A 14,509-nucleotide genomic window follows, 5' to 3' on the forward strand; every position below is an offset into this window, starting at 1 on the left:
CAAGCGGTGGCTAGAAAAGATGTTGAGAGGGCATTTGAGATTTTGCAATCCCAATTTACTATTGTGCGAGGACCATGTAGATTTTGGGATCAAAAGATCCTTTGATACATCATGACCGCTTGTGTGATCATGCATAACATGATCATTGAGAACGAGCGTGGAAAATTTTTAGATTACAACTTCTATCGATTGATAGACATTCGTGTTAACCCCATGCGCAAAGAGGAGCGCATCAGACGTTTCATGAAGGTGTACAGCGAGATTAGAGATAGTGATGCGCATGACCAACTCCAGAAAGATTTGATGAAAGAGCATTGGAAACGGCACGGGGAAAGATCCGCATATATTCATTATTTGTTTGTTCAAAACTATGTTGTATTTGTGTTGCATTGCATCTCCTGGATCTGAAGAACTATGTAATAATTTGATATTGTGGACATGATTTTTTTTATGTTATTTTGAAATATGTGCGGCTGGATAGCGGCGAACAGCAGCCGGGCGGCTGCTGGCCGGTTTTGGACCATGAATTTGGACCATCTTTTGGAGTTGCTTTTTTGATCATGAATTTGGACCATCTGTTGGAGTTGGCCTTTTTTCGGAGGTTCAAAACGTATTTTTTAGCGGTCCAAAATTTACATCTTTAATTTTAAATCGTCAAAATTTGAATCATCTATTGGAGATGCTCTAACTAGTGATTTCGTGTTTTTCTATTGCTCTTGCCGGTCGCACAAGGGAGGGGACGCCTGAGAGAAGCGGGCTGACGCCGGGCCGGGCCGGGCCGGGCCGTATCCAACACGCGGGCAGCCTTCTCGTCTCTTCCACGTCGCTCCGGCTATTCCCCACCTCCATTTCCCTTCTTTTTTTTCACGAGTTCCCGCCCCTCTTCCCCATGGCGGCGACCGCCTACGAGCGCCGCCTGCTCGCCGCCGCCGACCTCGTCCTCTCCGCCGACGGCAAGTCCCAGCTCCCCCGCCTCTCCTCCACCGACCTCGGCGTCACGGCCGACCTCAAGCCGCACCAGCTGGACGGCGTCGACTGGCTCATCCGCCGCTACCACCTCGGCGTCAACGTCCTGCTCGGTCCGCACCCGCTCCTCCTCCTCCTTCCCCGCTGCCCGACTTCTCCTCTCCCCCCTCCCCTACCTCTTAGCTTCTCCTTGAGCACTACGCCGTCGCGATTAACCAATCGAGTCCCGTTCGTTTTGCAGGCGATGAGGTGAGCCCATTGATTCCGGCCGCACTTCTGTAGCCGATTACCTGGGGACGGGATGGCGCAGCTTCGATTCGGCCACCAACGGCGGCTGCGGCGTGTTGAAATCCGGCGCTGCTAACACTTTCAGAGCCACATTTTGCTGATGTTTGTGCCTGACCATAATGTGCAGATGGGGCTGGGGAAGACCCTGCAGGCGATTTCTCTGCTGAGCTACCTGAAGATCAAATCCATCGCCCCCGGACCGTTCCGTGTGTACTCCCATCCATTTGTCAAGCTTTAATAGCTAACCGCGCTATTGTTTCCATTTAATCTCATAAGGGTATGGTTTTTCTTTCAGTGGTGTTATGCCCTCTAAGTGTGACGGATGGCTGGTTGTCGGAGTTCGGTAAATTCTGCCCCACCTTGAAGGTCATCCAGTATGTTGGCGATAAGCCGCATCGTCGTCAGATACGGAGAACGATCCATGAAGATGTCCAAAAATCTTCACATTCAGATGTATGCTGCTCTCTTACTAGTTTGTGTACTTTGTGTCTAAATCTCCCTAAATGTGGGCAACAACACCCATTGGATGTTATATTTATTGTTCCCATACATCCCAAAATAGCTTTGTTTGCTTGTCCTAGAGCATTGTTTCTCACTCTACTTCTGTAGGAATTTTGGTACATGGCCTATGACTTCTTTATTTTTTCACCACTGCAAATAGGAATTACCATTTGATGTGATGCTGACGAGCTATGACATAGCCTTAATGGATCAAGATTTTCTTTCCCAAGTTCCTTGGCTCTATGTGGTGATTGATGAGGCCCAGCGTCTTAAAAATCCATCAAGTGTATGTAAAACCGCTGCTTCACTATGATAATGGGAGTTGCGGGCTCTGATTAGGAGTTGTATGACACTAGTTCTGCATTTTTTTCAGGTACTGTATAATGTTCTTGAAGAACGCTTTATGATGCCAAGGCGTCTACTACTAACAGGCACTCCTGTCCAGAATAACCTTTCTGAACTATGGGCGTTGATGCACTTCTGCATGCCTTCAGTTTTTGGGCCCCTAGATGAATTTCTTTCTACTTTCAAGGAAGCAGGGAATTTGTTATCAGGTATTTACCTAAATGTTATAGAGTGATTCTTAGGTGAGAGTTTTTGTTCTGTCTGAAACAACATCTATGCAACTTGGCTGTGAGCACCATATACCTCATGTACAGTACCACTGAGATTAATGTTTTTCATTAACCGGACACCTTGTGTGCAAACATATGTGTAGTCTCTTATTGCTTCATGTTATATTATATTTAGGTGCGGACATGTCGATGTGTTTGGTAAAAACTGTTACTCTTTCATCAATGGCCTGGTTATTTTTTCGAGAACACAGAAAATCAGAATGTACCTTCTAAAGATTTTTTTTGTTTGAAGACAGTGGTTTGATTGGCATTCCTCTCTTTATGGCGACGAAATGTATTTGTGCTTTTACAAAGAGAAAATTATCACAGTACCGTTGAAAAGTGGTGCACATCGGAAAACATATCCAATGTAGGCCCTGGGCCACATCCCACATGTCATTGATACATTAGATGATATTGGATATGGTGACGCAGTTGTCTGGTATAGTGGTATAGTCATGTTAAGGGTCACAACAAACAAGTAACAAGTTCAAATCACTTCAAATCTTAGTGGAGTTTCCACAAGAATAACCCAAACAATTATGGTTGGTGGGGAACCAGAAATCAAACTTTGGTCATCAGGTAGTGATATAAGGTGCCACAAGCCCACAATGTTTGGCTGTGCCAACCAGTTCTTTCTAATCATTCGAACCAGTTCTTCCCACATCATTAAATTATCTGTGACATCATGTCTTTTCATTTTATTTGTTTGAGATCTTCACATAAGCACAGCGGCACCTGCCCTGCTTGCCTGCTTTTTTTTTTCCAAAAATGTGAACATGCACCATTCTTTAACATTATCTTATTTTCAGTTTTAAGTCAGCTTCTTTTGGTTTTAAAAACGGCAATATGTTTCTCAACAGGTAGTGAAGCTAATAAAGCAAACAGACAATTCAAGATCCTTAAACATATACTCAGAGCATTTATGCTCCGACGAACAAAGGCTTTACTAATTGAGAGTGGAATTCTGGAATTGCCTCCATTAACTGAGCTGACAGTGTCAGTATGACATTATCTAAGCTTCAGCATAACCTTCTTGGATTTTTACCCCCCTAACCTTTCTAAAGTTATATGATCTTTACAGGATGGTACCTCTGGCACCCTTACAGAAGAAGATATACTTATCAGTGTTGAGAAAAGAGCTGCAAACACTTCTTTCATTTACTGGTGGATCTTCTCGTCATCAATCTCTGCAGAACATTGTAATGATTTTTTTCTGCTTATCAGCATCTTGTATCTATTTACAGCTCCACAATATGAAATTATATAGATTTCAGTACGTGTATCCTCAGTGTAATTTTTCATGCTTGCCACCCGTGCTCCTGTAAATGAAATCAGGTTGTTTGTTTTTAGCTGGCACAGTTTTACAGTTCATTCGCTTTGCCTCGTGTCTGGCTTTGTGAACTTATTATTTATTAACTACCTATTTGAACCATGAATTATTTATCTATTAAATATTAGTTTTCTTGTAGCAAAACTAAATATTTTTATCGATCATGGCATAATAAACAAGATTACATCTCAGTAAAATTGTATTTTGATGTGTCTTTACATACCATTTACAGTTTATTTATTTGTTCAGAGTAGTTAGTTCATTCCAGAGTGCTGGGATGTGTGATCTTCCATTTATATCAAGTCTTGCTTTTTTGACTCTTTTGCCTTTTGACAGTTAAGCACATTAGAGGCTCTGTATAAATTTAAGTTCCATGTCTTGTTTTTGCAACTCCTATCAGGTAGTACAACTGCGGAAAGCTTGCAGTCATCCATATCTATTCAGTGGTATTGAGCCTGAGCCTTATGAGGAAGGGGAGCATTTGGTTCAGGTCAGTTCTGATTTATTTTTGAACAGGACAACTAAGAGCATATTTAGATTGTGCCTTTTAAACATGGGACTTTAAGAGGGACTATACAGACCGGATGTCCAATGATATTTTATGTGATATTTATTCAGGCTAGTGGAAAGCTCATTGTGCTAGACCTTGTTCTTGAGAAGCTCCACAGGTTAGGTCATCGTGTTGTGCTATTTGCTCAGATGACTCAGACGCTGGACATTCTGCAGGTTTTCTTTTTCTTGAACCATGCTGGCATATAATGACCTATTTCTCTTATGGCTGCGCATATGTAAATAATTTCTCTTGCACCATCCTTTAAACAGGATTTCTTAGAACTGCGTAATTACACGTATGAGCGCCTGGATGGTTCAGTACGTGCCGAGGAACGGTTTGCAGCAATCAGAAATTTCAGCTCTCAACCTACCAAAGGTGTTGTAAGAGATGACAGTAATCCAAGTGGAGCTTTTGTTTTCATGATATCAACTAGAGCAGGGGGTGTTGGGCTTAATCTCATTGGTGCTGATACTGTGAGTATAATTCATTTTGAAACTATAGCTAATCAGATCCAGTTTTCTTATCTGTGGATTCCAGTTATGGTTTCTTTATCCTAAATGTGTATTTAGTGCCCAGCAGACAGTTCCAGACTGATGATCATTTGTCCTTTTTGAAAACTTTATGCTATTGATCAATTTTGTTGCTCTTGACATGATTGGTTGCAGGTTATTTTTTATGAGCAAGACTGGAATCCTCAGGCTGACAAACAGGCTTTGCAGCGTACTCACCGCATTGGACAGTTGAATCATGTATTATCAATAAATTTGGTATCGCAACGCACGATTGAAGAGGTCAAAACTCTGACTTGCGATGTACCAGTACTTTCTTGATTAAATTGCTCCTGACCTTTTCTCTTTAATTTGAAATGGTTGCAGGTCATCATGCGAAGAGCAGAGAGAAAACTTAAGCTTAGCCACAATATTTTTGGAGATAAGGATGCAACTGATGGGAAAGGAAATGACTTGGGAAATGAAGCTAATGACATGCGTTCGATTATATTTGGCTTACACCAGTTTGACCCCGCAGATACAGCTGCGGAAACAATCAATGAGGAGACACTGGAAAAATTGAAATCAATGTCAGAAAATGTTATCAAAATGCGTACTCATGAACCTTCAGAAAAGGATGACCGAGCATTTGAAATCAATCCAGATTTGACTGAGGGCAGCGGGCTTGTAATTACAAGAGCTTGTGATTCTATTAGCATTGATCCAGGGGTTGACGAAGCTGCATACCTATCCTGGGTAGAGAAGTTTAAGGAGGCTTCACATTCTATTGAAGATGTCCCAGTTGAATTAGAAAGGCAAAGACCTGCACCTGAAGATAAGCTCTTGAAACGTGAAGCTAATAAGAAAAAGGCTGAAGAAAAGAGATTGGCCAAGTGGAAAGATTTGGGGTACCAGACATTAGGGGTCAAAGTTCCTGATAACATACCAAATCAGAATATTTCTAACTCAGGATCCGTCCAACTTGTATATGGAGATTGCACTGATCCATCAAAAGTTTGCGCTGCAAAGCCTGCCATTATATTCAGGTATGTTTTTTCAGGGAAGAAGTGTGATTAGATTATTTGGCGAAGTCCACTACCCCTTGCTAGAATTCTTGATGGAACTGTAGTATGTTATACGCTATTCCTTTATAGAAGGCTCTGAGATTTGAGATCAGGTTTTAAACTGCTTAAGTTGAAATGTGCAATTTAAATTTCTTTGAATTCCTTCCAACACTCCTTAGTTTCTTCTGAACCACACTTTGTACTAACGAATCAAATGCTGGTGCAGTTGTGTAGATAATTCTGGAACATGGGGTCATGGAGGAATGTTTGATGCTTTGACTAGTCTCTCAACATACATTCCAGATGCTTATCATCGTGCTTCTGAAGTCGACGATCTTCACATGGGGGATCTTCACTTGATTCAGCCAGATGGTTGGTTCTTATGCTAGCTCCGCTTATTTTCGCTTCTTTATGACAAGCATATCATACTTAACTGCTACTTGAATGCCTGAAAATATCATTGGCACTGATGTTTATATGCTCGCTGTACTGCTCACATTGATGATGAACAGTTATCTTTCTCTAACCTTGGCAGGATTACTAATGCAAATCAAATCCAAGTTGTGCCATTTCTTATATGCCAAACATAATCACATTAACTAGTTACTAATTGACCATCAGAGATTTGGCATTATGATATATGATATTTTCGACAGGTGACAGCCCGTGGACTCGTTGTTAGTGGTGTATATCTCTTCTCTGTTAGAATGCTTGCTAAAATAAATCAAGCATACTGCAGTATTGCTGTCCATAATAGATCGCACATCTAGTTACCAATTTCACGTAGCACCACAAAATTATATGATTTAAGGACAGAATCATGTTCAGCACCTTTTCATGTGTAGCAGTTCTGGCTCATTTGGTTACTTTGCAAGTCCACTGTAGGGGGTTTACATTGAAATAACAATGATACATTCCTGCAAAAGCTATATTATGGTAACCTGAGTTAGGTAGACTTTGGATGTATTTGCAGTCCACATAGGTTTTGTGGGGAGTGTGCCATAGGCCACGAGCATCTTATGTTATATAAAGTAAATCTGAGTTCGTTCATTTGCATTCGAATGTGAGTTTAGACTATATTTGTCTGCTTGGTATCTAAAGTGCATTGAAACTCCATTGCTATATTAAAAATATGCCTTTTACGATGTTTGTACATGTATGGAAGCTTTAACATCAAGTGTATTTACCTTTTAAAATGTAGTCCACAGTTACTTGAGCTAGTTTTTCTTTCACTGCCTCTGTATCCTCTAGAATTTACATTAGTTTTATAAATCATCATAGTCTACAGTGAGTCCAAACCGTTGTATTTCACTGCATTTGTATCCTCTCTGCAGAAGCCAACTGTAGCCGGGATTTGGACGCACCTCTATGGGTGGCACTAGCTGTTGTGCAGTATTATAATCCGAAACGTAAGATTCCAAGAAGTGAAATCTCAATGTCTGACTTGGAGCTGTGTTTGTCAAAGGCGGCCTTCTCAGCTGCTCAGCGTTCTGGTATCAGTTCCTTCTTGAGTTTTAACATTAGAAACTTGAGGTGTATCTTTGAATCATGACATTAGAATGCTACCTTGTGTTTTCACCTGTTCAAGTTTGCTGTTAGCATCTTAAATAGTTTGAACGATTACTCCGTAGCAAGACATATTGGGTTGAATTGTTTGTGGAGTAAATTTAGTTTAGTTCTGAAACCAGCTCAATTCAGTTGGACCAAGTTTATTCAGTAGCTCATGAGGTGGCGTGACTGGTGATAATAGACCAATAATTACAGCATATTTGTGTCGGTTAACTACTTTGATCCTCTCAAGCAGTAACAAGCTCTACATTATCTTAAAAAAAAGCTCCACATCTGTATTTTCCAATGTGATTGAGTCTAGTTAGTTTATCAGGCTCACCTTAATTTGTTTCCGTTTATTTACCTGAAGCGAGTATCCACATGCCTCGGATTGGTCAGCGAAGTGGCTCCCAGCGATCAGAGTGGTATACCATAGAACGCCTGCTCAGGAAATACGCATCGCTTCATGGCATCGACATTTTCGTGTATGCGACAGTCTCACTTCAATTTTATTATTAGGTTTTCATTGGTAAATGCTTGCTACTGAATGAATAATCATCACTGTTTTCTGGTAACAGGTACTACTTCCGGCGACCAACCAGGCAACAGCCAGACTCAGATTAATCCTTGTCTGTTTTAACACTCAGCCTAGCTACATGTAGCCATGTATGTAGGGATGTTCCTGGTGTAACCTGGCCACAAAAACAATCAGGGACCATGGATGTAGCATATATGTAACCTTTGCTTGTCCTGTAGCTGGATTGACTATGGATAGCTGGACCGAATGGACTTACTACACAGTTTTATCCGGCTGTAGATCAAAGGGTATCTTGTATGTGTCATGTGAGAAATATTGGAACCTTTAACTTCAGTTTGCAGCTGTTGTTGTTTCTCTATAACGCAGCATTCATTTTTCATTTCCTCTGAAGTCTATATTAAATGAATATTCAACATTCAGGTAATTATAATTGTTTTACAGCAAAAGCTCTTGTTGTTATTTCTTGTATCGTTGAGGCATTTTGCGAGCTGACCCTGTTTGCATCCTTTTCAGTAGTTGGGTCCAGACCAGACCATTGTGTTTGTGACGCCATGGTGATGAGGCAACTAAGCAAAAAGACGCCTGTTGCTGCATATCTTATGATCTGGCATGAATGTTGTTTCAGGTTGACGAGTGACGACTGATTCGTGTTTGGTCGATGCAAATCAGATGATGTGATGTTTCTCGCGGCAACAGGTACCTCACTGTGTATCCATTAGTTAGTGGTGTGTCAGTTAAGAGTTTCTAGCTAGTTTTTTGTAGTGCAAACCCTGCTCATATTGATCGACTTGTTCATACTAGCTAGATGCTTAATTTGAGTCAAAAACACATGCAAGATTCACACAAGAATCTAGATTGTTTATACCGATAAATTACAAATATATATCTAGCTAATAACATAACAATAATGTACGCACTGCAGAAAATAAATAATCAAAACTAAAACCGCATACCCAGGTTTGTTCCAGATGACTGCCGTTATAAATTACATTTGTTGTTGCTATGGAACTCGCCTACCCAACATGGCGTGTACGGAAAATATTCATAATTTTGTTCGGTAGATCTGAAGCCTTCAAAAAGATTATAACAGGCTGGGCGCATGTTGCCTAAGCATTCAACCCTCGAGCTATTCAAATGGTAGGCGTGTACCGTAGCATCCCATGTTTCTTTGGTGAAGCTGCTCAAGAACATAATCTCTTTGAATGGGTGAAATCCAAGTACATCACATCCATGACGACGCTCTTCAGCCATGTCTACGATGTTGTCTGCACCGTCATTGTCAGAGTCCCAGTCAGTTTTTTCTTGGACTATTGCTTTCTTCTTGACTTCTGGAAGTTGAGAACGGAAGAATTCATAGTTAATGTCTTGTAAGACCCATGGACCATGAACACGCTGATCTGACGCTCGCACGCACTTAAGGTCATATTCACCCTTCATCATCCACTTCATCTGACCATATGATTCATCCAGGATCCAAACTCGAAAGAGATCCTTAACGAACGATGCATAGTACACGCCTTTTTTTGATCTTCCTAGATAAGCCATGGTTTCCTTGTCGGTTGGTAGTTTAATCACGCGGTACTTGTCATCGGAAAGAGATATCCTGCAAGGTCAAATCATTGACAGAAACTGTATACAAGTCCATAGAATCAAGTGATCCTTTGATCATGGTAAAACAAGTGACGGTATGAAATTGGTAATGTTGTAATCAAGTATATATATGTACACCTCATGACAGCATTAGGCTGGCAGTGCACATAAAGTGCTTGTTGCCAGTAGGCGGCGCCACGTTTGGCCGATGACCATTCGTAGGGGTGATCTTGTCGTGCCTCGGCGACAATCCCTGCAACATCACCTTCTCTAACAAAAGGCCTCTCCTCCCAGCGATCCGACTTTGAGGAGAAGACATCCAGGATGTATGTAGACGGTGGCCATTCGGATTTCTCCACTAAGCGGTCTAATTGGACGGTACTGCAGACCCCCATGTCCCTATAGGTACTCTGCTCGCGCAAACTGGGAATGCTGAACACTTGGTAGTGGGGTGACACGGTGGGATCGAAGACTAGATGCTTATTGAACCAAAAGGTCATCCATTCTGGATCGGCCGGGCGCCGGCGCGGAGGCAAAAGATCCCAGCGTCGCGTGGCAGGGCTGACAACGTACAGGCTGGTCAGGAGGAGGCCATTGCAGTGGTCTCGAACAAAGTAGTCTTCGTCAAACCCGTCGCCTACCCCATCAAAGGGATACATGGGGGGAGGCAAGAAGTCGAGCTTGGTATTGGCTGATGAGGGAGAGGGGCGGGCGAAGAACTCCGGGAACGCGTGTGAGTCGAACTGGATGAAGATGCCGGCGAATGAGAGTGGGAGCAGGTCAGGGCGCAGGAGGCGGCGCTCGTCGATGGTGCGGCGCCAGGCCTTGCAGACGCACCGCGACGCGGCGAGCCAGCGTGGTGGAAGACGGCGGAGAACATCGCCTAGAGCGTCGTCCGGTAGGTCGTCCATGGATCTCTCGGGCTGGAGCTGGATGTGCTGGCCGGTAGTATCTAATACGGAACAGATTCTGATGGAAAAATGATGTACGTGTATATGCAGGAAGCCGGGTGTCGTACACAAACAAATTACCTCACGGCGTAATTTTATAGTATGTTCCAAGATTCGTGCTCTAGCTATAAAATATTTAGGTACCAGCGATAATATTTTGACACTACTTATACTAGTAAGTTATACGTGCATAGCACGTGAGAGCTCATATAGTCAAACTACAACCAAAGATAGACATATTGTTACTGTAAAATATATTGTGCCTGTTTTATCTAGGTATCCTTTTTGGCTAGTTATGCCGGCAAATGAAATTATGAGGCATATGCATGAAGTATAACATACAAAAATCACGTAAAATATACTGAGCGTGTTTTATCTAGGTATCTTTTTTGGCTATCTCAAAGCTAATGTTCTACAGTATCTGTAAAGATAAATATGATTTATGAAGGTACATAGACTTGAATACGAAGTAAAATGAATGATAGTTTCGATAGAAAAAGAAGTTAGGAGAGTCTGAGTATGGAAGAGTCTAGAATAAAGTAGAAGTGTGCTTTAAATTTTGTGCAAAATGTCCATATGGCTTTAGCCCAACCATAGAATCTTCTAGATAGTACACGTGAAAAAATCCAGTGAAGTAATGAGAAGATCCAACGGTCAATAACACTTGGATTTGCCACGTCTCCACCGTTAGATCGGCTTCATTCAATGGTTGTTATTCAAAGTTATTCGCACATTATATAGCGGTATAGACAGGTAAAAGTTACCAGAAATTTGTAGCACTCCATCCCAACATCATTTTTTTTTCATTCCAATTATTTTGTTTACTTGTGTTGTGTTTTTGCATCCGAAATTATTATGTCCATTGGATTTTTTTAGCCGCACCTGAAATTGTTTTCCTCATCTTTTGTCGTTCAACAACATTTTAGTTCAAGAGATCGATCTCTAGGCATTGATTTTAGGTGAAATGTCATATACTCCCTCTGTACACAAATATAAGACGTTTCTTTAGTTCAATTTAGAGACCTTTTACGGTATGTTCCAGTAAATATTAGCCATTCATTCAGCCGATTCAAAGGCGTAGATTCATCAATACTACCATAGAATCATAGTAGTACTTTCTAGTGAAGGGGCAAAATGGACAGAGGTGCGATACAAATCCCGCACAGGCGAGGGCAATGTTGAGGATATCACTTATCGTTATCGTCTCGGTCAGTTGGGAATTAGAGATTAATTGGAAATTGGCCGATTAATTGATTTTATCGGTCGACTATTAATCGGCCATTTTTTCAAATCTCAGGTTCCTAACACTAAAATATGCTATATTCAACACCAAAACAATATTGGAGATAAGTGTTACCTTGATTCCTAGCCTTTGAATCCCCGTATAATAATAAACAAAATAGGACAACAATACATATAGTGTAACAAGGTCCACAAAACACAAATAAGTATAGTTTTTGCAAACATAGTGCTATGAATAGGCCCGATTTATTGATAGATTCTTGATAAATCGCTTGTCATAGTGATAAATTGGCCCAAACAATAAACGATGAAGATAAGGCATAATCTTATCGGTCACCCCAAGAGTAGCCATAAATCGGACGATAAATTGCTGAATCGGAAGATTTTTTGAACTAAAAATTCCTTTTTCTCTCTCTGGCACGCAGCGCCGCACCGTCGCTATTTGCTAACCGGTCGCCGCAGATCGTCGCGTCAGCCACCCCCCCCCCCCCCCCTACTAGCTGCCGCCCTGTGGCCTCCCATGCGAGCTACCTGGTTGCCTGCCGCCGGGTCCCGAGGAAGAGAGCAAGAGTTGCACGCTGGTTCTTGGGGAAGAGAGTTACGGCCGCCGCCTCCGCCGTCGGCCATGTGGTCATGAATTTGTGACTGCGTAGTTGCCTTCGACCACATCGTCTCGGCGACCTCTAACCTCCCTGAGCTAGTAGGTGACCTCAGCGGAGTGTCTGACTCTGAAGCTTCCTAAAAATTAGAAATTGTGAAATTAAGAACAAAAATTTAAAAACAAGAACATTTTTTGAAATTTTGACTAACATTTTTTAAATTTTCTGATTCTTTTCAACAACATGAAACATTTTTGAAAGAATGACAGTTTTCGGAAAACGAAATGATAGAGGAAAATGAAAAAAATATGGTTCCACAAAGAAGCATAAATTTGCTCATGTGAGACGCTTTTCGAAAAGGGAAGAATATCGTGAAGCGGTAAGCGTTGACTGTTAAAATGGACAGAGGCCCACATGTCATCTGTTGAGAAAACCAATCTAGCCCATTAATTAGAAAGAAGAAAAGGAGTCAGCGGAGCCACCCACCCTCTCCTCTCGATTCCACATCACCGCCGCCGGAAGCACCTGCCGGAGTCTCGCTGAAGGCCGGCGATTCAGGCACTCCTCCGGGCGTGGCTGCCCGAGATGCGCCCGAGTACGTCGCCGCGTGTTGGTGCCACGCCCTGGCCGTTGCCGCGAGGTGCCTTGGCCGTTGTGGCGCCCTGGCTGCTGGCTGCGAGGAGTTTCTCTGGCACCTCCGTCGGTCTCTGGTCCCGTGCCTGGAACCACACCGCCCGTCAGTCTCCAACTCCGGCGTGCTGCCCGTGACTCCCCCTCCTTTCTTTTCTCCCCACGCCGTCATGGAAGTCGGGCTCCTCCAGCCTCCCTTGCTCATGCCGCACCAAACGCCGTCGGCATCGTCTCCACCCGGTTCCGCTCGGCTGTCGCCTAAAAGTCGTCGAGCCGCCGCGTCTCGCCGGAGTCCAGCTCCGCGCGCAGGATGCGGACTGCAGCTTCGGCTGCCGCGCAAGAAGGAGCGTGTGGAGCTACAGGAAGGAGGGAGGATGGGTGGTGGAGCTGCTCGCCGGCGGAAGGGAGGTGGCCCCCGTTGCGCCACCACGACGTATGCACCCACCGCTTCGCCGTGGCCTGTCGCCCGCTGCTGCCGCTCCGCCATGGTCAGCCAGATCTGGACGAGGTTTGAGCCGGCGGGCTCATCCTCCCCTTCCTACGGCCTCAAGTGCACCTCCTCCCCCACACTGCCTTCCCCGACGGCCTCAAGCCTGGTTCAACTGCCCCAGACCTTTTGTCGTTGTTGTTGTTGCAACGACGTTCCTCATAGGCCAAGTAATCGCCACTTTGTTAGAATGGCTAGTGCCATGAGGCTGGTTGTAATAGGGAGAATCATATACTAGTATCATGCATATGATACCTCTCAAATGCATAGTATCATATATTAGTATCATACAGTATTTTATTTGTTATCATACATGACACATAGTAGCATAATATTTATTATGATACAGTATCATGATATGATACTCAACCCTTTCTTTCTTCATTTAAGTTTATAACACCTTATTAAAATTGCCTAGTTGACATACATGATACCAGCTATGATATTACCATTACGATCAGCCTGATAGGCAATAGCAGTGATTATGAGACGATCGAGTCTGGTTAGCTATCTCAAAACGAACAATAAACAAGTGGACCAAAGAATTGCCACTCTTGGAATGGCTAGTGTCATGGTAGCCCAACAAGAAGTAGAAGACAACTTCATCGGATCGAAGTGGCTACGATTGTGAGATGGATTTGTCATCCATCGTAACAGAGTTGCTCAAAAGATTTGTCCCCGGTGGCTTGGCTGAACTTACGTGGGGACAAGTACCTTGTAAGGAATGATATATTGCAGTGCCAACATAACTATTATCAATAGCACTTGCAAGAATCTAGGATCTGCCCGACCCCGACTCCGACCTGCCCTAGCGTCGTCTCCCCGTGAGGCGGCCGGGGAGGCACGCGCCCCCCTTCCTCCACCCCCTCATCCTCTCACTTCCCCCTGCCGCTGCCGGGGGGTGCACATGGATCTGGCCCGGATGGTGTCAGCGGCGACGAGATCTTCTGTACCCGCGCGCTTGGCCCTCCTTCCCGGGGCAAGGGGTTGGCGGTGGTGAGGCTAGGCTGGTGGCGGTGGCCGGCGGCAGGCGCGATCGTGGCGCTGCTCCTTGGCGGCGAGGCGGCCTGGTGGCGCGGGGTCTCTTTGGGCCCCATCTGGGTCCTAGTAGGCCGGCT

The 14,509-nt window shown here is 43.6% G+C and overlaps 2 protein-coding genes and 1 long non-coding RNA gene across 3 annotated transcripts; 1 reads left to right on the plus strand and 2 right to left on the minus strand.

Annotated features, from left to right (window-relative positions):
- The first annotated feature begins 818 nt into the window (after positions 1 to 818).
- ASG3 (SNF2 domain-containing protein / helicase domain-containing protein) lies at positions 819 to 8,233 on the plus strand. Its single transcript, XM_048676998.2, has 17 exons — positions 819 to 1,079; positions 1,208 to 1,215; positions 1,382 to 1,460; positions 1,550 to 1,707; positions 1,916 to 2,041; positions 2,129 to 2,309; positions 3,233 to 3,368; positions 3,454 to 3,571; positions 4,103 to 4,192; positions 4,321 to 4,428; positions 4,525 to 4,728; positions 4,921 to 5,046; positions 5,131 to 5,789; positions 6,034 to 6,179; positions 7,142 to 7,300; positions 7,726 to 7,840; positions 7,934 to 8,233. Exons 1-17 carry the CDS (start codon positions 890 to 892, stop codon positions 7,977 to 7,979), a joined length of 2,649 nt encoding a protein of 882 aa, XP_048532955.2. The 5' UTR covers positions 819 to 889; the 3' UTR covers positions 7,980 to 8,233.
- Positions 8,234 to 8,307: 74 nt separating this feature from the next.
- LOC125511593 (uncharacterized) lies at positions 8,308 to 11,171 on the minus strand. Its single transcript, XM_087522323.1, has 2 exons — positions 9,622 to 11,171; positions 8,308 to 9,496 (listed from the first exon to the last, which is right to left on the minus strand). The coding sequence occupies exons 1-2, from the start codon at positions 10,392 to 10,394 to the stop codon at positions 8,872 to 8,874; spliced, it is 1,398 nt and encodes a 465-aa protein (XP_087378449.1). The 5' UTR covers positions 10,395 to 11,171; the 3' UTR covers positions 8,308 to 8,871.
- A 731-nt stretch (positions 11,172 to 11,902) lies between these two features.
- LOC125506487 (uncharacterized) lies at positions 11,903 to 12,933 on the minus strand. Its single transcript, XR_015603716.1, has 2 exons — positions 12,761 to 12,933; positions 11,903 to 12,413 (listed from the first exon to the last, which is right to left on the minus strand). It is a non-coding gene; the product is annotated as an uncharacterized LOC125506487 (long non-coding RNA).
- Between the last annotated feature and the right edge of the window lie 1,576 nt (positions 12,934 to 14,509).

This window comes from Triticum urartu, chromosome 5A (assembly GCF_056163025.1).
Source record: "Triticum urartu cultivar PI428250 chromosome 5A, HENAU_Tu73, whole genome shotgun sequence".
Taxonomy (NCBI): Eukaryota; Viridiplantae; Streptophyta; class Magnoliopsida; order Poales; family Poaceae; genus Triticum; species Triticum urartu.

Excerpts from the sequence above, each read along its gene's own strand:
- LOC125511593 (XM_087522323.1), bottom strand. The coding sequence starts at position 10,394 with ATGGACGACCTACCGGACGACGCTCTAGGCGATGTTCTCCGCCGTCTT. Across the intron at positions 9,497-9,621 it reads CAGCCTAATGCTGTCATGAG|GATATCTCTTTCCGATGACA; the intron begins GTGTACATATAT and ends TTGACCTTGCAG.
- ASG3 (XM_048676998.2), top strand. The coding sequence starts at position 890 with ATGGCGGCGACCGCCTACGAGCGCCGCCTGCTCGCCGCCGCCGACCTC. Across the intron at positions 3,572-4,102 it reads ATCAATCTCTGCAGAACATT|GTAGTACAACTGCGGAAAGC; the intron begins GTAATGATTTTT and ends AACTCCTATCAG. Across the intron at positions 6,180-7,141 it reads TCACTTGATTCAGCCAGATG|AAGCCAACTGTAGCCGGGAT; the intron begins GTTGGTTCTTAT and ends TCCTCTCTGCAG.